This window comes from Pseudophryne corroboree, chromosome 6 (genome assembly GCF_028390025.1).
Source record: "Pseudophryne corroboree isolate aPseCor3 chromosome 6, aPseCor3.hap2, whole genome shotgun sequence".
NCBI classification, from domain to species: Eukaryota; Metazoa; Chordata; class Amphibia; order Anura; family Myobatrachidae; genus Pseudophryne; species Pseudophryne corroboree.
This window is the reverse complement of record NC_086449.1, coordinates 424,294,967-424,320,156: the sequence shown is the minus strand read 5'-3', so window position 1 is coordinate 424,320,156 and position 25,190 is coordinate 424,294,967. Positions and strand designations below refer to the sequence as shown.

The 25,190-nt window shown below is 44.4% G+C and overlaps 2 protein-coding genes across 5 annotated transcripts in view; one reads left to right on the top strand and one right to left on the bottom strand.

The window, feature by feature from the left end:
• FBXL13 (F-box and leucine rich repeat protein 13) overlaps window positions 1-25,190 on the top strand; it is a 656,615-nt gene that overhangs the window by 348,646 nt on the left and 282,779 nt on the right. The gene's annotated exons all lie outside the window — the stretch shown is intronic.
• LRRC17 (leucine rich repeat containing 17) overlaps window positions 1-25,190 on the bottom strand; it is a 36,622-nt gene that overhangs the window by 5,204 nt on the left and 6,228 nt on the right. Inside the window, exon 2 of one of the 2 annotated variants that reach the window (XM_063926999.1) lies at window positions 13,624-14,469. In XM_063926999.1, coding sequence (XP_063783069.1) covers window positions 13,624-14,377 — 754 coding nt within the window. In that variant the 5' untranslated portion in view covers window positions 14,378-14,469. The remainder of the gene's footprint in view (window positions 1-13,623; window positions 14,470-25,190) is intronic. The other variant, XM_063927000.1, reaches the window with a different exon arrangement.

The window sequence follows — 25,190 nt, the reverse complement described above, 5'->3', positions numbered from 1 at the left end:
GGGTCCTTACCAGGACCAACCCTGCTCTCTACCCTGGATCACGGGACTAACCCAGGTTAATGCGCTTGTGTGAAAGGGGTATTAGTGAGTTGGCCACAAATTGCTTAACATGGGTTAAAAACTGACAAAAGCAAATTTTTGCTAATCGATTAGAAAACAGCTTTTAGTTAATGCAAATCTCAACGGCAGTTAGCCCACTTTCTAGTTCATACCTCAAAAGTAGGTGAAAAGTAGGAAAAATCAATTTTTTAAGGCAAAAATGTTGAGACACGGTGTAGCACCTCTGAGACATCCATCCCAATGAATGTTAATGTATTAAGAGGTTATTAAATAGTGACATTGTACACGTGATTTTCTCTAAAAGGCAGAAAAATTAGTTCTGGGCCTTTGACAGCCACAGTGCCCGGGCACTGAAGGCAGCAGCGCAGCCTCAGCTGCTCATTCTATGTTGCTGGGAGACTGGCAGCCAGCCAGCTGTAATGCTGCCAGCTGTGGACCCCTTCATTGCAGCGGGCCCTGGTGCAATACACTGGCTACACCACCGCTAGATCCGCCTCTGGAAATGGGAGGAGTTCACTACAGGACATATGGAAGGGCACTATGCAGTTTTTGTTTATTTTGGGTAAAGATGGAGAACATAAAACATATCAAACAGATGAGGGGGAGATCACAATACAGAATTTACAGATGGGAGGCAGCACAATATTGAACACACAAATGAAGGGGAGATGTCTAAAACAGGACATACTGATGGGTTAGGTGGTACATTTGTTGGCTCTAATAGGTCACCTGGGCCTTGGCAGACTATTTTTTCATGTTTGCTCCCCCTGATATCAAAAGCTGGCTATGCCTCTGAATGATTTGCTTGGTAGGCTGGTGTAAAGGGGGTATAAAACGAGAACCACTCAATTCTGCCAATTGTTAGTGAGTGGTGTAAGTGTAAAGCCTTTTTCCCAGTAAAAGCAGGAATCTGGGGGTCCAGTAGACAATTCACTTAGGGCTCTACCAGTTTTGTAATTTAATCCCAGGAAACAATTCATTAATTCTGCAATATAAAATCGCTGAGACATTGTTTGATAGGGCCAGGAGACTGTTATACTAACCAACTTAAATTCATCATCAACCCTTCTTGGTAGGTATTACTACTGTACTAGAGTCAGTACTGAAAATAACAAATACGTTGTTTCCAAATAATTTACCTAATTTGATGAGATATGTAACTTTAGTCAACAGTATCTATGTTGACTGTGAATGTGCCAATGGGAAGCTACCAATAGCATAATACCAACATGGTTGCAATGTTTCTTAAAGTATTTTAACTGTATCTGCAGTATAACTGTAAACATTATCATAGCACACACTACAGTCTCCATGTTAATACATACAATATTTTACCTGTTTTAATAAACACTATAGGGCCAATCCAATTAGATGCGATGTGCCGTTGCTGCAGAGTTTCAATGCCAGCAACGTCACCTGATCTCGCACCCTTTGTGGTCTGGTTTCAGCCGAACTGCATAAAAATGGCAAGCACTTTTGTGTGAGTTCAGGCTGCTGTAAATTGTGGCCACTGCCGGGATGACTCGCACCCACGAGATCATTGCGGATAATTGGATTGACCCATATGAATGTTTACCTTGTCAATGATACAGGCTTTAAACTACAGTTGGTTTGTGCTATATACGTCAGATATGGGGGAAGATTTATCAAATCTTGCGGAGATGTGTAGAAAGATAAAGTACCAACCAATTCATTTTCAAACACAGCCTGTAACACGACAGCTAGGGGCTGGTACTTTATCTCTCATCAAGTTGTGATAAATCTCCCCCATGGTCTACCGACAAAATGGCGGTGCATTTTTAACTTCCGTTGGCTTATCGAACCCCCCCCCCCCCCCCATAATATGTAAAACAGTGCTTCTGTTTCCAACACATGCTTGTATAAATAATGTACCATAATCTGAATTGGGATATTTCTTATGCATCTAAACAGCAGCATAAAGTATAGGAAAGTTAATCCACTGACTATGATATCTAAACTCAGCATTTGACTTAAATATATTTAAAAGCATGTGAGTCCATGCTTTTAAATATAGCATATATATAGCTTTTAAATATAGCTCGTTCCACGAGCTCTGATTGGCAGATGGCCGGCACAATATTAAAAATGAAGGGAGGAGCTCTGTTAGCTACCGAAAATACTACGGCGAGCTACCGGTAGCTCGCGAGCTACGGGTTGGAGATCACTGCACTAGACGATGTGTGTACCCAGCGACATTGCGAGCGACGGGACCCGGCTGGGAGCCGCCTTTGACAAGTGCATACACACTTGCTGATGCCGGCAGCGTCGGAGGGACGGCAGGGGCATGGCCCACACTAGCAATATCACTAGATTTTGCAGCATGTAGGTCCGAAGGGTGATGTCGCTGATGAACTGCAAGAGCGTGCATCGTCAGCAACATAGTAGGTACACACTGGTACACACTGGGTGATTTCAACGATTTGTCGTTCTGATCTGTGGGAATCGGGCAAATAGTAAAAAAAAATCGTCCAGTGTGTACCCAGCTTTTGAGCTGAGCATATTAATTTCTAGGTCTCCTGCTTCAACAGCTCACACAGTGTGTTATTATACTGTGAAAATGCTCATTTTACATATCTACATATTTGTGACAAATTTCCAATCTAACTGATGATAGACATTTATTTTACTTTATTTATGAAATGTCATGTACTAGCACTAGTAGTGGCTAGTGTGTTCTGATTGGACTAATTCTTAAGAATACTGGACAAAACATCAATAAATAACAGTATATGACCACACTAGCAGGTGCTCTCTGTATGCATTGTCTCTAGAATGCACTAGTGACATGTGTATGCTCCCTTCTCTTCTGTGTGTTTCCTCTCCATCAGTCACAGGCTAATTGGCTCCAAGTTTAAGGAGGCTATTTAACAAATTATCCATAATAAATACATTTTTTTAAATCTTTTTCAAGCCCGTTTATTGAAAAACTCACAGGTCAGCTGAGCGCTGATCAGGTCCCTGGCAACACTGGCTGTCAGCAGTAAGCAGATACTGCATGCATGAGATCGTCTCTCTTTTACGGGGGTATTTATAAAAGTTCGGAGATAAAATTGTGAGAGATAAAGAACCAACCAATCAGCTTCTAACTATCAGTTTTTAAACACAGCCTGTAAAAAGTAAGGTAGTAGCAGATTAGCTAGTACTTTTCTCTGACGTCCTAGTGGATGCTGGGACTCCGTAAGGACCATGGGGAATAGCGGCTCCGCAGGAGACAGGGCACAAAATAAAAGCTTAAGGATCAGGTGGTGTGCACTGGCTCCTCCCCCTATGACCCTCCTCCAAGCCTCAGTTAGATTTTTGTGCCCGGCCGAGAAGGGTGCAATCTAGGTGGCTCTCCTGAGCTGCTTAGAATAAAAGTTTAGTTTAGGTTTTTTTTTATTTTCAGTGAGTCCTGCTGGCAACAGGCTCACTGCATCGTGGGACTAAGGGGAGAAGAAACGGACTCACCTGAGTGCAGAGTGGATCGGGTTTCTTAGGCTACTGGACATTAGCTCCAGAGGGACGATCACAGGTTCAGCCTGGATGGGTCACCGGAGCCGCGCCGCCGTCCCCCTTACAGAGCCAGAAGAGACGAAGAGGTCCGGTGAAATCGGCGGCAGAAGACATCCTGTCTTCAGACTAAGGTAGCGCACAGCACCGCAGCTGTGCGCCATTGCTCTCAGCACACTTCACACTCCGGTCACTGAGGGTGCAGGGCGCTGGGGGGGAGCGCCCTGAGACGCAATATAACAGTATATACCTTAGGTGGCAAAAAGAATACATCACATATAGCTCCTGGGCTATATGGATGTATTTTAACCCCTGCCATTTTTACACAAAAAAGCGGGAGATAAGGACGTCGTGAAGGGGCGGAGCCTATCTCCTCAGCACACAAGCGCCATTTTCCCTCACAGCTCCGCTGGAAGGACGGCTCCCTGACTCTCCCCTGCAGTCCTGCTTCAGAATCAGGGTAAAAAAGAGAAGGGGGGGCATTTTTGGCAGCAAATAACGATAATAACAGCAGCTATAAGGGAATAACACTTATATAAGGTTATCCCTGTATATATATATAGCGCTGGGTGTGTGCTGGCAGACTCTCCCTCTGTCTCTCCAAAGGGCTAAGTGGGGTCCTGTCCTCTATCAGAGCATTCCCGGTGTGTGTGCTGTGTGTCGGTACGCGTGTGTCGACATGTATGAGGAGGAAAATGATGTGGAGGCGGAGCAGTTGCCTGTGTTGGTGATGTCACCCCCTAGGGAGTCGACACCTGACTGGATGATTGTATTTAAACAATTAAGTGAATCAATTAGTGCCTGTCCAGGCGTCTCAGACACCGTCAGGGGCGCTAAAACGCCCGTTACCTCAGTGGGTCGACACAGACCCTGACACAGATACTGAGTCTAGTGTCGACGGTGACGAGAAAAACGTAATGTCCAGTAGGGCCACACGTTACATGATCACGGCAATGAAAGAGGCATTGAACCTTTCTGACACTACAAGTACCACAAAGAAGGGTATTATGTGGGGTGTGAAAAAACTACCAATAGTTTTTCCTGAGTCAGAGGAAATAAATGAGGTGTGTGATAAAGCGTGGGTTTCCCCCGATAAAAAACAGCTAATTTCTAAAAAATTATTAGCATTATATCCCTTCCCGCCAGAGGTTAGGGCGCGTTGGGAAACACCCCCTAGGGTAGATAAGGCGCTCACACGTTTATCTAAACAAGTAGCGTTACCGTCTCCTGATACGGCCACCCTCAAAGAACCAGCTGATAGAAGGCTGGAAAATATCCTAAAAAGTATATACACACATACTGGTGTTATACTGCGACCAGCAATCGCCTCAGCCTGGATGTGCAGTGCTGGAGTCGCATGGTCGGATTCCCTGACTGAGAATATTGATACCCTGGATAGGGACAATATTTTGTTAACTATAGAACATTTAAAGGATGCATTACTATATATGCGTGATGCACAGAGGGATATTTGCACCCTGGCATCAAGAGTAAGTGCTATGTCCATCTCTGCCAGAAGAGCGTTATGGACGCGACAGTGGTCAGGGGATGCGGATTCCAAACGGCACATGGAAGTATTGCCGTATAAAGGGGAGGAGTTATTTGGGGCTGGTCTATCGGACCTGGTGGCCACGGCAACGGCTGGAAAATCCACCTTTTTACCCCAGGTCACTTCACATCAGCAGAAAAAGACACCGTCTTTTCAAACTCAGTCCTTTCGTTCCCATAAGTACAAGCGAGCAAAAGGCCACTCCTTTCTGCCCCGGGGCAGAGGAAGAGGAAAAAGACTGCACCATGCAGCCGCTTCCCAGGAGCAGAAGCCCTCCCCTGCTTCTGCCAAGTCTTCAGCATGATGCTGGGGCTTTACAAGCAGACTCAGATATGGTGGGGGCCCGTCTCAAGAATTTCAACGCACAGTGGGCTCACTCGCAAGTGGATCCCTGGATTCTACAGGTAGTATCGCAGGGGTACAAACTGGAATTCGAGGCGTTTCCCCCTCGTCGGTTCCTGAAGTCTGCTTTACCAAAGTCTCCCTCCGACAGGGAGGCAGTTTTGGAAGCCATTCACAAGCTGTATTCCCAGCAGGTGATAATCAAGGTACCCCTCCTGCAACAAGGAAAGGGGTATTATTCCACGCTGTTTGTGGTACCGAAGCCGGACGGCTCGGTGAGACCAATTTTAAATCTGAAATCCTTGAACACTTACATAAAAAGGTTCAAATTCAAGATGGAGTCACTCAGAGCAGTGATAGCGAACCTGGAAGAAGGGGACTATATGGTGTCTCTGGACATCAAAGATGCTTATCTCCACGTCCCAATATACCCTTCTCACCAAGGGTACCTCAGGTTTGTAGTACAAAACTGTCATTATCAGTTTCAGACGCTGCCGTTTGGATTGTCCACGGCACCTCGGGTCTTTACCAAGGTAATGGCCGAAATGATGATTCTTCTACGAAGAAAAGGCATTTTAATTATCCCTTACTTGGACGATCTCCTGATAAGGGCAAGATCCAGGGAACAGTTAGAAGTCGGAGTAGCACTATCTCAGGTAGTGTTACGTCAGCACGGGTGGATTCTAAATATTCCAAAATCGCAGCTGATTCCAACGACACGTCTACTGTTCCTAGGAATGATTCTGGACACAGTCCAGAAGAAGGTGTTTCTCCCGGAGGAGAAGGCCAGGGAGTTATCCGAGCTAGTCAGGAACCTCCTAAAACCAGGCCAGGTCTCAGTGCATCAGTGCACGAGGGTCCTGGGAAAAATGGTGGCTTCTTACGAAGCGATTCCATTCGGAAGATTCCATGCAAGAACGTTTCAGTGGGATCTACTGGACAAATGGTCCGGATCGCATCTGCAGATGCATCAGCGGATAACCCTGTCGCCAAGGACAAGGGTGTCTCTCCTGTGGTGGCTGCAGAGTGCTCATCTACTAGAGGGCCGCAGATTTGGCATTCAGGATTGGATCCTGGTAACCACGGATGCCAGCCTGAGAGGCTGGGGAGCAGTCACACAGGGAAGGAATTTCCAGGGCTTGTGGTCAAGCATGGAAACATCTCTTCATATAAACATTCTGGAACTAAGGGCCATTTACAATGCCCTAAGTCAAGCAAAACCTCTGCTTCAGGGTCAGGCGGTGTTGATCCAATCGGACAACATCACGTCAGTCGCCCACGTAAACAGACAGGGCGGCACGAGAAGCAGGAGGGCAATGGCAGAAGCTGCAAGGATTCTTTGCTGGGCGGAAAATCATGTGATAGCACTGTCAGCAGTGTTCATTCCGGGAGTGGACAACTGGGAAGCAGACTTCCTCAGCAGACACGACCTTCACCCGGGAGAGTGGGGACTTCACCCAGAAGTCTTCCACCTGATTGTAAACCGTTGGGAAAAACCAAAGGTGGACATGATGGCGTCACGTCTAAACAAAAAACTGGACAGATATTGCGCCAGGTCAAGGGACCCTCAGGCAATAGCAGTGGGCGCTCTGGTAACGCCGTGGGTGTACCAGTCAGTGTATGTGTTCCCTCCTCTGCCTCTCATACCAAAAGTACTGAGAATCATAAGAAGGAGAGGAGTAAGAACTATACTCGTGGTTCCGGATTGGCCAAGAAGGACTTGGTACCCGGAACTTCAAGAGATGCTCACGGACGAACCATGGCCTCTACCTCTAAGAAAGGACCTGCTACTGCAGGGGCCTTGTCTGTTCCAAGACTTACCGCGGCTGCGTTTGACGGCATGGCGGTTGAACGCCGGATCCTGAGGGAAAAAGGCATTCCAGAAGAAGTCATCCCTACTCTGGTCAAAGCCAGGAAGGACGTAACCGCAAAACATTATCACCGCATTTGGCGTAAATATGTTGCGTGGTGTGAGGCCAAGAAGGCCCCTACAGAGGAATTTCAACTGGGTCGTTTCCTTCATTTCCTGCAAACAGGACTGTCTATGGGCCTAAAATTAGGGTCCATTAAGGTTCAAATTTCGGCCCTGTCGATTTTCTTCCAGAAAGAACTGGCTTCAGTACCTGAAGTTCAGACATTTGTAAAAGGGGTGCTGCACATACAGCCTCCTTTTGTGCCTCCAGTGGCACCTTGGGATCTCAATGTGGTGTTGAGTTTTCTAAAGTCACATTGGTTTGAACCACTTTCCACTGTGGACTTAAAATATCTCACATGGAAGGTGTCGATGCTGTTAGCCTTGGCTTCAGCCAGGCGTGTGTCAGAATTGGCGGCTTTATCATATAAAAGCCCTTACTTAATTTTTCATTCTGACAGGGCGGAATTGAGGACTCGTCCTCAATTTCTACCTAAGGTGGTTTCTGCATTTCACATGAACCAACCTATTGTGGTACCTGCGGCTACCAGGGACTTAGAGGACTCTAAGTTGCTTGACGTTGTCAGGGCCTTGAAAATATATGTTTCCAGGACGGCTGGAGTCAGAAAATCTGACTCGCTGTTTATCCTGTATGCACCCAACAAGCTGGGTGCTCCTGCTTCTAAGCAGACGATTGCTCATTGGATTTGTAGTACAATTCAGCTTGCACATTCTGTGGCAGGATTGCCACAGCCAAAATCAGTAAAAGCCCATTCCACAAGGAAAGTGGGCTCATCTTGGGTGGCTGCCCGAGGGGTCTCGGCTTTACAACTTTGCCGAGCAGCTACTTGGTCAGGGGCAAACACGTTTGCTAAATTCTACAAATTTGATACCCTGGCTGAGGAGGACCTGGAGTTCTCTCATTCGGTGCTGCAGAGTCATCCGCACTCTCCCGCCCGTTTGGGAGCTTTGGTATAATCCCCATGGTCCTTACGGAGTCCCAGCATCCACTAGGACGTCAGAGAAAATAAGATTTTACTTACCGATAAATCTATTTCTCGTAGTCCGTAGTGGATGCTGGGCGCCCATCCCTAGTGCGGATTGTCTGCAATACTTGTATATAGTTATTGTTACAAAAATTCGGGTTATTATTGTTGTGAGCCATCTTTTCAGAGGCTCCTTTGCGTTTATCATACTGTTAACTGGGTTCAGATCACAAGTTGTACGGTGTGATTGGTGTGGCTGGTATGAGTCTTACCCGGGATTCAATATCCTTCCTTATTATGTACGCTCGTCCGGGCACAGTATCCTAACTGAGGCTTGGAGGAGGGTCATAGGGGGAGGAGCCAGTGCACACCACCTGATCCTTAAGCTTTTATTTTGTGCCCTGTCTCCTGCGGAGCCGCTATTCCCCATGGTCCTTACGGAGTCCCAGCATCCACTACGGACTACGAGAAATAGATTTATCGGTAAGTAAAATCTTATTTTTTTTCCCCTCACGATTTTATCTCTCTCCGAGCTTTGATAAATACCCCTCTCAATCATGGAATTAACTGAATATAGAGGAAGAGCGCATGTATAACAACACCCTAAGTGAACATCCTGAGTGAGCATCCTACCAACATACAGTATATGTGCATGTACACGTAAGTGATAGATATGTATTCTAGCTTATCTACATTTGCCTACCGGTAGAATATGCCGCACATACCCACTACAAAGTGGGAATTACTAACATGATTTATTCATCATTTTAATTAATTGTATAAATTCAGATTCTGTAAATTCACCTGTGGGCAAGTGGATGAATAATGCTATGCAGATCATGGGTGGAAATGACACTCAGATAATCTAATGGGGGTACACACGGAGCGATTTTTCTCTATTTTCTAAGCACAAATCACTCCGTCTGTACACCCCATAGCGATAGCGATGTGCGGCCCCACGCGTCACTATCGCCGGCTCAGATCATTCAAACATGCAGGCAAGATCTAGTTAGATCGCCTAGCATGTGCATAAAGAGCACTGGTTATCACAGATCGCGCAGCACACATTGCTGTGTGTATAGCAATGTATAGCCATGTGTGCTGAGTGATCTGTGCTAACCTAGATCGCTAAGCACACAGGCACAAGTTGCCCCGTGTGTATGGGGCATAAGTCTCAACATTTGTGAAAACAAGATTCTTATTACAATATAGTAGTATAGCAGTGCAGGTTGTGCACAATAACAACCATAAACCATGCACAATCATTCTGTCTATAACAACCATTTTCTGTAAATACAGCCACAAAATTCCATGAAAATATTTACTTATTGGCTAGTTGTGTTCTATTGGCTTCAGTTTACAGTTGTATAAGAGACTCCCTGCAGCAAGCCACCAAGGATGGACATAAATAGTAATAGCAAAGACAGGTTCTGGCGAATTTCTGCTGAGTGTTTTTATTATGCAATGTTCCACATGGTCTGTTTAATCTGAATCGTGTCCAGCTGCTAAGTGTCTTTAAATGATATCTTGAACTCCCATATGTAGCTTAGAAGACGGAGAACTTGAAAAACAGATAAGTCTGCCGGACTTCACATTGTATGAGCATAGTTTTCTGAGATTTATCAATGTGATCATCATTGTGATTCTCTGATGAACAACTCTAATCATAATTCAGACAGAGTAATAATAGTTTAATGGCTAATTCACACTGGTGATTTTCATGGAATCCAATACATAGTAAACACAGTTTAAACGTACCTCAGAATAGGTATTATTGATCATTAAGCGGACAGATAGGATGCACAAGAATGTATGTCAGTGCTTTACAGACTATGGGGTAGATACAGTACATCATCGCTTGGAGAGTGATAAAATGGAGAGATATAAAGTACCAGTCAACTGTTGTTTTTTTAAACCCAGCCGGTAACATGGCAGTTAGGAGCTGATTGGCTGGTACTTTATCTTTCTCCATTTTATCACTCTTCAAGCGATGGTGCATCTCTATGGATGTAGCACGTACTTTATCTCTAGCGTGTATGATTCATCTGACATGTTAATATTCAGATGGACTATGGGTGCATTTCTTTATTTTAAGGTGCAAGCCAAGCTTAGCATGCATTGTGTTAGAGCCCTGAATGATCTCACGGAGAACACATGTATGTGTTCATGGGTGTGTCTGTACATTGTATAACCAATGGTTGAATACATTTTTATGTATTTCACAGTGAAGTGAACGTGTACTGTAGTGTTTCTGAACAATGCTTAAGTAATCGCGAGTGGAAGAGGATAAAATCAGAGAAATAAAGTGTTCATGAGGTTAAAACTAGAAACAGAATAAAGTTATGAAGATGTCTCTATTATCACTTTCAGACAGAAAAATCACAAAACCCCGAATTTTTCAACCCGGGTTAGATCCCGGGTCAAAGCTCCTACCCCCCTTTCACACAGCTCCTACCCCCCTTTCACACAGCACATTTAACCTGGGTAATTCCAGGTTGACCCCTTTCACAAAGAACCTGAGTCAGTCCTGCAATATACTGTGTGTCATAAGGAATGGACTATTTTTTTTGGCACACGGAGATGAAGTCATGAAAAGTGGGTGGTGACTGCCCACTGCATTGCATCAATTATTTATCTTGGCAATGTTGGTATACACTATGGCATCCTTGACTGTCTCAATAATATGCCTGCGGATCTCCTCTTCACCTCTAACTGCCAACAGCTCTCTAATTTCATCCTCCATCCAGTGTGCCATGCTGTCTCAATCTCATCAATTTCTGCAGCTCAGTGATGACCTCAGACGCAAGCGCCCTACCCGCTCTGCCAATCAGCCAGTGATCTGCCAGCTTATCCAATCACCCCTGTTAACCGCGACCAGGCTCTAAAACCCCAGGTCACACCTTTTCAAACAGCCGGCAACCCAAGATCTGGGAAAAAGCTTGGTAAATACCTTGGTCGAAGTCCCAGAATTTTCGACCCGAGTTGTCCCTTTAAGACAGAAAAAAGATGCAGGTTGTGACCCGGCTCGTGCTGAAAAATTACTGGGTCGTTTTGTCTGTCTGAAAGGGGTATATTGTATATGAAGCAAAGTTCATATATCCCACGTCTGTATAAGATCATCTGGAACAGTGATTCCTATTCTTTTTAGCTTTGTGAACATAGATTAGATACATCTATATACAGGTTGAGTATCCCATATCCAAATATTCCGAAATACGGAATATTCCGAAATACGGATTTTTTTGAGTGAGACTGATACAGTGAAACCTTTGTTTTCTGATGGCTCAATGTACACAGACTTTGTTTAATACACAAAGTTATTAAAAATATTGTATTAAATGACCTTCAGGCTGTGTGTATAAGGTGTATATAAAACATAAATGAATTGTGTGAATGTACACACACTTTGTTTAATGCACAAAGTTATTAAAAATATTGGCTAAAATGACCTTCAGGCTGTGTGTATAAGATGTATATTAATCATAAGTGCATTCTGTGCTTAGAATTGTGTCCCATCTCCATGATATCTCATTATGGTATGCAATTATTCCAAAATACGGAAATATCCGGTATCCAAAATACTTCTGGTCCCAAGCGTTTTGGATAAGGGAGACTCAACCTGTATATAAAAATGGATGTGTGTATGTATGTTCCAGCATAACTCTGGAATGCCTGGAGCAATATACACCAAACTTGGTACACATATCACTGACAATCTAGAAAAAATACTGTGGGGGGTAAGACACCCCTAGCACACCTAGGGGTGACGGTGGGAAAGGGGTGACATGTAAAAATCCACAGTGTTCGGGGTCGCGGAGATGGATAGTGACACTCCAGATGCCGTTTAAGTCCAAGTTCAGCCCCCATCAGCATGGGGGGTGAGAAGGGGTGAAAAATAAAATGTCCAACATGACCGACATGCACCTTGTGGGTGACCTGGAACATGTGACCTGCTGGGTTGTCTGGAAACTGTGACAGTTGTTTGCAGCCACCCACTAAGCAGTTCTTTTTTAAAATTTGACTCCTAAGGGGGGGAAGAGGGGGGGGGGGGCTAAGGGAGGGGTAAAATGTTCCACCCAGCAAACCTTTGCCCGGGTGAAACCGGGCACATCAGCTAGTTTACTATAAAATATAGTTCACATATATTCCCCAATGTATACCTTCTGTGCCTCAGAGTTTTCCTCTGATACCCATAAATTGTTGAGATACATCCAGCCTAGTGTTGTCACATATAAATGGACATTTAATTATTGCTGTCCTTATTAGAAGATTATTAACCAGTCATTCCCAGCCAGTATGTCAGTACACACTGGCTGGGAATGACTGGTTAATAATCTACTAATAAGGACAGCAATAATGAAATGTCCCTTATTCCGACTAAGGCCCTCATTCCGAGTAGATCGCTAGCTGCTTTCGTTCGCAGCGCAGCGATCAGGCAAAAAAACTGCAATTCTGCGTATGGGGCGCACTGCGCACGCGCGTCGTACTTTCACAAAAGCCGATGCAGTTTTACACATGCTCTAGCGACACTTTTCAGTCGCACTGCTGGCTGCAGAGTGATTGACAGGAAGTGGGTGTTTCTGGGTGGTAACTGACCGTTTTCGGGGAGTGTGTGAAAAAACACAGGCATGCCAGATAAAAACGCAGGAATGTATGGAAAAACGTAGGCGTGGCTGGCCGAACGCAGGGCGTGTTTGTGACGTCAAAACAGGAACGAAATAGTCTGAAGTGATCGCAAGCTAGGAGTAGGTCTCGAGCTACTCTGAAACTGCACAAGCTTTTTTTTGTAGCAGCGCTGCGATCCTTTCGTTCGCACTTCTGCTAAGCTAAGATACACTCCAGAGGGTGGCGGCTTAGCGTTTGCACAGCTGCTAAAAGCAGCTAGCGAGCGAACAACTCGGAATGAGGGCATAAATACGGAAGTATTTAGGTGGGATATCCAATTAGTGCTGATACGTTTTCAGCAGGTGAAAACAGCCAGATATCGCGATTGCAGTATTATATTTCAGGCTGTTTACTTCGTCCGAAAATGAATACGCGATCACGTGTCTCCGACAACCTGGTTATTGTGGATTATGATTTGGGTGCCAGAGGCACCCAAAGCATAATCCACAATAAGTGCTGGCTTTGGGGGGACGAGCCCGCCTCATCGGGACTAATAGGATAGCCCGTGGTGATACAATTAGATACCCCCCATAGTATATATAGTCTGTCTTCACAGTTAAGTACCTAGAGTAAGTAGTAGAGAAACCATGTATACAAACCTTTTCTTCTGCAGTCTAGTGTTGCTATTGGGTACAGATATGTATGACAAAGGGTTGAGCCTATTGAGGGTTTAGTGATCTTTTTTCCATGTAATGGTTTAGGCTGCCCATTGTCACCTTCATCCTGGCATATAACTTCAGGTGTAATCTGTTTGAGTTTCTGATCCTTCAATTCTGTTGGCGTCTCACAGTTGGCATAATTTCCAAAATTCCTGTTCCTTGGAACCTGTAGTAGTGTGACCAGAGATTCCAGCTCACAGTTACAGTCCCAGGGATTGTCATAAAGACGCAGGTAATTAAGCCGAGGCATATGAATAAATATCTCCTCAGACAGGATTTTTATCCGGTTATGTTGCAGTAAAAGAGTTGATAGTCTTTTCAAACCAAAGAAGGCATTGTTCTCAATTTTTGTAATTTCATTTTGCTGCAGATCTAGACTCTTTAGGTTCTGAAATCTAGAAAATACATTATTTTTTACTATACGAAACCGGTTTCTCGCTAGCAGTATGTGTATCAGATCTTCTGGCCAGTCCTGGAGGACAGATGTCTGTTTCCTCTCCTGGCAGTCCAAGTATTTCTCATTAAGATATGTATAGATGTCACATGGTGATCCTGGCGCATAGCGTTTAACAGTGCTTGAGACTTTCTTGGAACTGTGTTGTTTGTTGTTATTTCCTCTATTGTTTCTTTTGAACTTCCTGAACTCCGATGCTTTGCAAAAGAAGAGTAGCATTATAAGGATAACCACTTGCATCCTGACATTCAGCTGACCCTGGTCTTCCTGTACAGCAATAAAATATCTCTCTCCAACCAGAGTTCGCAGCTGGAATAGTTGAAACCCCTGTACTGTAACAAAAGAGAATGGAATTGTAAACGGTTCTGTTGACACTTCATTAACACAGTAATATTATACACATAAACTACTGTACTAGGAAAAATACACAAATAAAATGCAATTGTGTAAAAAAGGTTTTAGTTATTCTTACATGTTTGTCAAGTGTTGCTCTTTTTTTGGAATAAACACAAAAGTGGATTTCATTTTACAGTTTGAATTAAAAACTATTATCTATAAGTCATGTAAATGTTACTGGTAATCAGGGAAAATTCTCCCACATACTGCACTGTACAATATCTCTATTTTAGACTATTCCTTTTAGGGAGATATTTACTACAGTTATATTGTCTGAACCTCATTGTTTTTGTGATGTGCAAGCCATGCAATATACTAAAGGCAAAGACGCATATCAAACTGCACTATAACAAATTGCCAGATCTGAATTTGCCAGCCAAAATTTATACCATCAGTAATAATAAATTCAAAACCAGCTGTGATTTGCATTTACTAATATTGTCATCTTCAATTTCATGGTCAAAACTGCTGATATTTGTCGGCTTGCAAAAGCCACCGCTTAATAAATCTTGCCCTTGAAGTGTGCTTTGCAGTTTTTGCTTAAAGGTGACATTTACTAAGCAGTGATAAGAGCGGAGAAGTGAGCCAGTGGAGAAGTTGCCCCATCAGCAGCTCTGTATAATTTTAAACTATAGATGTTAATTCAGTGCTGATTGGTTGCCATGGGCAACTTCTCCGCTGGCTCACTTCTCCGCTCTTATCTCTGCTTAGTAAATGTCCCCCTTAAGGCCCGTACACACTGGGCGATATATCGGCCGTTCTCTTGAACGGCCGATATATCGCGGGTCCGTCGGCCAGTGTGTACGACCGATACGTCTGTGAACTCCGTCGTTCACAGACGTATCGCGTCGGCCCCGCAGCACAACCGACGGCCAATATATCTACCAATATATTGGCGCGTCGCTGTGTGTGTACGGGCGGTCGGCCGACCGCCCGTACACATGCTACGGCGGCCGGCGGTGATTGACAGCTGAACTAGGCGGGCGTTTGTGAACACGCCCGCCCAGTTCATTACGTCAGTCCCCGACGGATTAGGCAGTGTGTGGGCTCAACACACTGCCCAATCCGTCCATAGATATATCTCCCGATCAATTGATCGGCAGATATATCTTCCAGTGTGTACCCACCTTAAGTCTCAAATTCAGAATGTGTTTCCTTTTTATAAATTTACTCTCTGCTAGAATTAAAGAATATTATGTCATTTTCATTAATGTGTATTTGTTTGAAATGTAAGACACCTGTAACAATAATGTTAAAATGTAATTTGTCAGTAGTACTCAATTATTACACAAAGAAAGAGGGTAATGGGCTCTGGGGAGCTTTGTGATCATATAAAAGCAGAAGGCTACATGCCAAATACGCTTTTTGCAGGTCACTGAACTCCAGGTTGCCTTCTTTTAATCTTGGTTGCATATATAGAAGATTGCCCCCTAAATAAGTGATCTTACTGTCATCCAAGGATTTTTATCTGTGCTTTGGTGTCTGTTTTCTTTCACAACTGAAGGGAGGATGCAGAGGATGTGTGATAGTAAACTGGTCTGGACGGAGACAGTGCAGTATTTATTTTGGTTACACTCTAAATTATTATTGGATGTGAACTGCACATTTTTCCCATGAATCCTGATATTAGTTGTCAAAATTCAGGTCATGGCTGCATTGTGAAGCACGGCTTATGGTCATTAGGTCGACAAGACTTAGGTGACAGTCATTAGGTCGACATGCACTAGGTCGACATGGAAAAAGGTCAACATGGGTTTTTCAAATTTTTTGAACTTTTTCATACTTTACGATCCATGTGGACTACAATTGGGAATGGTAACCTTGCCGAAGCATGCGAGGGGACGCGGTGCACTAATTAGGGTTCCCCGTCACTTTACAAAGAAAATGACACCAAAAAAAGTTTTTAAAAAAATCATGTCAACCTTTTTCCATGTCAACCTTGTTCATGTTGACCTAATGACCCTGTCAACCTAGTGCATGTCGACCAATAGTGGTCGACCTAATGACCTATACCCGTGAAGCACAGTGTGTTAATACAATGCTTTATATTGCTGTTAATATTTCTCTTAAAAAATAAATTCCATCCAGCCCCCAGTTTTAGGTTTTATTTTCCAAGTGATTTGTGCCCGCACTGCAGGGACACTGGTACTGGAGGAGTAAATATACTATATGTGTGCGGTGTGGGCCCCCCCAGACCAAGGGGCCCGTGTGCGCCGCACACACTGCACCCATTATAGAAATGCCAATGCACATATGGCTGAGAAAGATATAGGCCATATCACAAGTATTGCCATACTTACCTACTTTTTAAAAAAACATTTCAGGGAGATTGTGAAAGTAACGCCTATCAGCGCGGACGTGTACCACTACATCTGAGAGGCGTGTCATAAACATGACTTACATCCAAATGTAAATGAGCACCACAGTTAGTAAGATCTATTTGTTGAAGAAAAGACACTGATACTTTGCAGGATTTGTTTGTGTATTGTGTTTTACAAGAAGTTCCATATACTGTAAGTGGGCACGAGAAATCTTATTTAAAATGCATCTAGGCATAGGGATCATTGTGCCTTTATAACCAATGCAGAGAAATGGCACTGATGAGCCCATTTGAATGTATTGTATGTATCTCTGATTTCTCTTTTTCCCCAGGAACAGCTACATAATGATGTTAAGGTGCAACCAGGGAGATTGCTGGACTATTCAGGGAGTCTGGGAGATTGCTACTATTTCAGGGAGTCTCCTGCAGAATGCAGGAGGGTAGGCAATTATGAGTAATGCATGCTTTAAATGCACTTTAGTAATGTGGTACAATATCTTTTCCATGCATTGTGGTATATATCCATATTTTACCAATACACCTATGGGCTCATTTATCAATGAGTGATAAATGTCACTGTGAGTGATAAATTGCACCAGCCAATCAGCTCCTAACTGCCGTGTTATAGACTGTGTTTGAAAAAGACAATTAGGAGCTGATTGGCTGGTGCAATTTATCAATCACAGTGAAATGTATCACTCATTGATAAATGAGCCCATTACTGTGCTGGTTCAGTGTTTTAATGGATGATGCATACTGTATGTCATGCAGCTTTTCTACGTTTATTTTATTTTAGAACACAGTGGTGGGAAGGAGCCTGTATGAAACTATTCAAACTATTTTTTTGGCGTTTTTCATAAGTCAGCAGCTGAAAAAATGCGTTAATGGCAGAATAGGCGTAAAGCAGACCATGCAAATTTGGTCAGCATTGTGCTCAAAAAAGTAACAAATAGTAAAAATGTGAATATTAGTGGCCACCTGGCAAGTTCTATCTAGTGCAATGAGTGCCTGATTCAGAGGTGGACGCAAAGGGCACAGTTGCTGCTTCTTTGTACCAAGTGGCTGTGCGAAAATATTCAAAAGCCGCAGGAGGCGTCTTCTGTAAAAAGATGGCTACTGCCGGCTTTAGACCACTGCTGTTTCTGAAGATGCAGCCACTGGTTACCCAGGATGCCTGGCAAGACTACACTGCCGGGGCAAGTGAAACTGCATCTGAGAACGCAGTCACTGGCTTTGGCACATCGTTTTCAGGAACGTTGCCCCACTCTTCTCCTTGTCAATCTTTCTGCAGCATCCAGGACACTGCGACCAGGGTCGCAGTAACATTACAAATTATGTGCGCTGCCGCCCTGGTTTATGCTCAGTCCCAAAAACATTAGTCAATTGCAAACAATCCGGGACTGCGTGCAGGGCTTAATGAGCCCCAGAGAGGCATATAATAATTATTATAATAATAAGAATAATAATAATTTTATTTATATAGCACTCTTTCTCCAATAGGACTCAAGGCGCTTAACAGATAGCATGAACAGAGAGCATGTAGATACTAAAGAGACATTGTGGAAATGCTTGCGTAAGCAGGAAAGTCTTGAGTCTGTTTTTGAAGGATTATAGAGTGGGGGCCTCTCGAACTGGGCAGGGAAGTGAGTTCGATAGAGTCTGAGCCGCATGACTAAAAGCTCGACCCCCTGATGAATTACGGGAAATTCTAGGTATTGCTAGTCCTTCATCTACAGATCTCAGTAATCGAGTAGGACAGTATGGAATCAGAAGCTGCTTCAGGTACCTTGGGCCCTGGTCATATAATGCTTTAAAACTCATTAAGCCAATCTTGAAGATAATTCGCCATCTTACAAGCAACCAGTGAAGGGAGTAGAGGATGGATGTTATGTGGCTAGAACGGGGCTGGTTGGTTAACAGTATGGCAGCTGTGTTTTGCACCAGCTGTAAGTGGTGCAATTCTTTTGCTGGGAGACCAAGGTAGATGGCATTGCGGTAGTCTAATCGAGATGATACAAATGCATGTATGACTTTTGGCAGATCATCTGAGGGGATTAAGTGCTTGACTCTGGATATGTTCCTAAGATAAAATAATGAGGATTTGATTGTGGCTGATATCTGATGTTTAAGTGTCAAGCCACCATCCAGGACAACACCAAGATTCCGCACATGATCAGTGGTTTGTAATTCTAAATCCCTAAGTGTAAGTCCATTTGGTTGGCCATGCTGCAGTCTTGTCCTTTGATATTGCGGTCTAATCATAAGGACCTCTGTTTTATCCGGATTCAGTCGCAGTCAACTGGCGCTCATCCACTCCTGGAGTTCAGCTAGACAGCCATTTAGGGTTGTTATTGGGTTCTCAGCACCCGGAGCAACGGATAAGTACAGTTGTGTATCATCTGCATAGCAGTGGTAGACCAGTCCATGGCGCATGATTATTTAATTCCAGTGGTAGCATGTATACTGCAAAAAGCATGGGGGATAGTATAGAACAGGGCTGGCCAAACCAGTCCTCGAGATCTACCAACAGTTCACATTTTCCAGACCACCTAGCTGGTGCACAGGTGTAGTCATTACTAATTAAGATGTGCTGCATTCATTCCTAACTGACAATTCTACAGATCTCCAGGAGGCCTAGAAAACATGAACTGTTGGTAGATCTTGAGGACCGGTTTGGCCAGCCCTGGTATAGAACCTTGTGTGACACCACATGACAATGGCACTGGTGGTGATGAGTATACTCCAGACGAAACTCTCTGTGACCTTGTACTGAGTCAGCTATTTTTTTTTGTTAATTTTTAGAATCCTAGGGGCATAGTCATCATTCTTAATGATGAAACACTAGTTTCCGCATGTTTTAATTAGTGGGCCCATTCATTATTAGGGAGCAAACTCCGAAAAACTGAAAGTTTTCAGACTTTGCCATTGGGAACCAACAGCGTCTCCAGATGGGATTGATTCCCAGAGATCTGCTCCTTCATATGGGAAGGAGGACCAGGGTTGCGAAGAGGGATCCTTTCACCGCCTCCATACTATACATAAGTGCCATGCGCCCATGTTGGGACAGCTGATTTTCGGAGCAGCTATCCCCTCACCGGAGCAATACTGACTTGCTTGGGTATTTAAGTATCCACTACTAGCCTTTGATGATGAATAGGCCCCGTTATGCAAGTCAAATCAAACATAATTAAGTATATCTTCTATGTACTGCAACACAAGCACTTTCTGTTATACAGTGCATCCGGAAAGTATTCACGGCGCTTCATTTTTTCCACATTTTGTTATGTTATAGCCTTATTCCAAAATGGAATAAATTCATTTTTGTCCTCAAAATTCTACACACAACATGACAACATGAAAAAAGTTTTTTTGAGATTTTTGCTAATTTATTAAAAATAAAAATTAAGAAATCACATTTTCATGAAAAACTGCTCCAAACCCTTTAATTCACTTTTTTTTTTAGCAATCAGATCGCATTTCCCATACTTATAATGGGGACTGCAATCTGGGCCGAATTTACAAAAAAATAAAAATGTGAAAAAAACCTACAATGAGTCCTGTGATGATTACAACAGCTCCAGCTGGCGTTATCACAGGGATCATTGCGAGATCCCTACTTCTGCACAGCTTTCTCTGCCCCCTGGCAGAGAAAGCTGTGCGGGGACCCGGCTCCGGTGATCAGCTGTGTGTGTCTGATGGACACACAAGCTGATCACTGGTACAAAAAAAAATATCATACTTACCAGTCCCAGGAGCTGGAGATCGGTGCGGGCTGTCGGTCATCGGGACCTCCTGTGTGCTGCTGTTACCCCCTGTTCAGTAAAGTGATGCTGCAAAACGGAGCTCACTTTACAGCACTGGGGGTCACGGCAGTACACAGGATCCGATGCCGGCAGCCCTGCAGGAGCAGTGATCACCGGCTTCCTGGACTGGTAAGTATATTTACAGTGGGGTGGTAGTCGCGACAGGGGGTCGACCCGGCGGTGGTGGTAGCAGCGCATGCACAGAAGGGCATCGGGATACTTTTCCTGAAAAATATCCTGATACTGTTGTAGATTGGCATCGCAGGGACAGAGCTTGCTCGCAAGCTCTGTCCCTGCATGCGATAATTGATACATCCATGAGATGTAATCAATTGTCGCGGTGTGGATTGGGTCGATTTTATCATGTGCCATCCACACTCTTGGATGCTGATGGTGATAAATCGGCCCTATAGTGCCCCCCTCCTCCCTCTTATACATACAATATAGTGTCCCCCTCCTCCCTCTTACACATAAACATATAGTGTCCTCCCTCCTCCCTCTTACACAAACAGTATACATATAGTGCCCCCCTCCTTCACCTTACACATACAGTATACACAAGAGCGGTTCTTGGTGCGGGCAAGCAGTGCCTGCGCCTGGGGTGCTGCGGCCTGGGGGCGCGGCTGCAGTCATTATTGACCTCTAGTGTCTGTGCGGCGCTGCTATGGGAGAGACGTCAGGACGTCTCTCCCATAGCAGCGCCGCACAGACACTAGAGGGCACACTGTGTGTGTGCATCTGCTCTTGTCCTGCCTCCTCTCCCACGCTGCTAGCCTAGCAGTGAATGCATAGTGCCATGAAGCCCCGTCCCTATGCTCTGACTCAACCCCTCCTCTCCTGTTTAGTTTAATTTTCTACAGCTCGCAGTGCACTTTTGTACTGCAGCTGTAACCAAAGCTGGGGGGCCCAGGGTAACATGCCCCGGAGCCCCCTCTTAATCCGGCTCTGCCCCCAAGACCTTTATGATACCAGATGACCAACTCACAGTCTTCATTTGGGCCCATGGGAAACCAAGGGCCAAATGTAAAAGAGTGAGAGTTTCAAAAAGTGAGAGATTTGGTAAGGTTTTGAAGTTTTTTTTAAAGTGGCAATCATTTACACAGCAAGATCAACCTGGTTTTGCAGTGTAAATGATTGCCACTTTAAAAAAAAACTGAAAACCTTACCAAATCTCTCACTTTCTGAAACTCTCACTCTATTACATTTAGCCCCAAGAGTTGGACTTGCTCTCCTATAACTGGGAGTTCCTGACTTAAAAAAAAAAAATGTCCCCGCTTCTTTAGACCTCTGCTCTCTTGGGTTTGAGACACCGAGGTTCAGTTCTGCCCCCTGCTACGCACCGTATGAGAGGCCCCTCAATCCCCCTAACTCCCTGTCAATTTTCTCCTCCTCCGTTATTTTCAAAATCCATGGGCATCCCAATTTTATTTAGTTATTTATGCAGAAGTGTGAGCCTGGGTGGTCTCACTCTTTTCTATATACATCTCCATACCTACCAACTGGGGAAAGTCCCATTTTTCTGGGACTGTCTCACTGTCCCATCTGCAGGTCGCAGTGTCCTTCGGGAAGGTGGGGAGCACTGTCACCGTTGTTCTGCACACAGTACAGATAGGGTGCAGTGGCATGCCCCCACTGTAATGTAATAGGAGTGCCATGAGACTCCACCCCTTTCTATATAGGCTCTACCCCTTTTCCCCAGCCCACTTTTACTGTGCCACCCACTCCCATCACTCCATGTCTCCAACTTCTACCACAATCCATATACTATTTGTATTTAATAAATATATCCTACCAGTAGTTAAAGGATCTTTGCTATTCTTATGCATGTAGACTTACATAAGACAATAAAACGTAATAAGGTGACAAAGAAAAGAATAGACTGTTGTCCCCATAATTTTACAACCCTACGCCTGAGCCTAGGTAACTGTACCTTAAAAATAGGCCTGGTAGACTTTCTCTTGTTATAGAGCTTAACCACTTAACTGGCAATTTTTTCCCCCTCAGAAATATTTTTTTGGGTTTATTATTCAGTTAGGTCAAGAACATCTATTGAAACTTATCCCACACAATTTTATTTATAGAAAAATAGCAATTTTTATGGCCATAGACGTGTACAATCGATGAGCATTGGTTTTTAACCAGCGTTAGAAAACAATAAATGTTTTAGCTAACAATGGTGAGTTTTATGCATGCGCAGACCACGCCCATCGCGTGGTCTGCGCATAGTCAAAATCAAAAGGATACAGTATATCTCACCGTGTGTACGCACCTATAGACCATCAATGGTTGCAAATTATGAATGACCATCCCTAGTATACTCTGCATGAACTTCAAACACTTTGAAACTATGTAGTGTAATTGACCATTTCTAATCGGAGGCTTTGTATCAATAGTCTTGATCAATATGGAATCGCCATAATCAAAATTATCCATGAAGCTAGCTTTCACAATAATACCGACATTAACCCCTCCCCCCCAAAAAGAAATAAATAAAAAAAATTCAAATGTGTGTGGGGGTGCATGCTCTGTGTTAGGCGCCGGGGTCCGCTCGTCGGTGCGGCCCGGCGCCTAGCAACCAGGGACGCCGTACGCGAACAGCCGCCGGCTCCCTGGCAACTCTGGACGCCGGGCGCGCTGAGCCGCACGGACCCTAGCAACGGGGACGCCACTGGCAGACCGTGTTCCCCGTTGCTAGGCTTTAAGGGTTAATGTATTCTCCTGCTCTCTGGCCGGGCAGCAAGGCAGCTGCACGGCATTTATTCTAATCAGCCTTTTTGCAGCTGATTGGAGGACTCCTTGTTAAATACACTCCCAGGGCTTCTCACAGACGCCGGTAATAGCTTCCTGCATGCTGTCTCTGTTTGCTGAGAGTCTGTTCCAGTCTTGCTGTATCCGGTCATTCCAGTATTGGAAGTTCTGAACTCGGAAGTTTGTCATCTTGTTCCTGGAGTCCTGACTAATCACCTTATAACATCCAGTGGTGTTCGTGAGTCGCGGCCTTGCCGTGTGTTGCGGCTTGTCCGCTTTATTATTTGTGTTTTGGTGCATTTCGCGGAGGGTTCCGCTTCCACAGGTCCACTCTGGTATCCGGCGGTGCCGGGTAGGAGTATTGGACAAGTGGATTTTGGTTGTCCTTTTCCCTGGCGGGTTTCCGCACATACTTCAGGTTTTGTCAGTTAGCTTGTAGCCCCTGGCCTGGTTGTTTAGTCAGAGGGCCCCTTGTTATCACCCTGTCTCGGATTTCCCTTTGTCTCCCATTAAGACCTGAGGGGGCATCGGAGTTGGGCAGACATAATCCGCCCTTCAAACGCGGCTGCCATGGGCTCAAGCAACCATAGTCTCGCAGGGGATTTCTGACAGCACGGGCGAGACAAAGGAGTTAGGGCGCCAGGGGCTATTTTCTATTCCCGCTCCCTTCCCCAGCATTACGTTCCAGTGCTCCGGTCCTTGCAATAAGACCTCCTCAGACCAGAGTGCTGGAATCATAACACTCTGCACTTCAACATTTTTGGGAGGAGCTATTCTCTATGATTTATAAAGTGGTAGGCATAACTTTACCTCCCTCCCTTGACCTGGCACTTCTTCATTTCTTCATTTGTATCCTGCAACGATACAACCATCCCAAGATATGTGGTAGGCCATATATGTATAGCAACACATACTGCTTTAGCCCAGAACTGGAAGCAGTCTCTCCCTACCTCTTTTGCTTTAAGTGTTTTATAAAGTTCAGTTTCACTATGAGATGGAAACAACCGCTGTGCCTTTTTCGACCTGGCCTCCTCTCCATTTGTGAAGTGGTGGCCATTTGTACGTCACAGATGGCGAAGGTGCGCAATTTGTCAGAAACCTTCTCTATCTGATCTGCTCCAATTCAGTTTAAATGAAGACAATATAAAAGTGAAGTGGAGTGTGCAGCGCTGAATGCTATGGAATGGAGTCTATATATACAGAGGTAGCTGTACAAACTTCACACCAAATATGTACTGTCAAGGGTGGATCAAGTCAACGAGATCACCGTCCCTGCTGTGTCTCTCTCTTATGAAATGACACTCACTTTAAATAAATGGATAACGTTCACCAAAAGGTATCTTTAAAAGCACAATCCCGTCCTGGATCTCTTGCTCAATCCACAATTCCAGTAGTAGACTTGATCCACCCTTGACAGTACATATTTGGTGTGACGTTCGTACAGCTACCTCTGTATATACAGACTCCATTCCATAGCATTCAGCGCTGCATACTCCACTTCACCTTTATATTGTCTACATATGTTATAGGTGTCGGTGTACACCTGGTAGTAGAGCAAGCTGTTGATTGAAAGCGCTGCAAAGGAGATTACCATTTGTTTGATATTCAGTTTAAATTAAGATTCTACTTCTTGATTGACTGTATGGCCGGGATGTAATGGGAGCAGATAGCAGCAAAATGACCGTAGTTTACGGATATTGCTCCCATCACACAATATTCATGGCTTTGCTGAGCTCAAGTAATAATCATAATAATAATCATGACAATGAAGTCTATCCATTCCTTA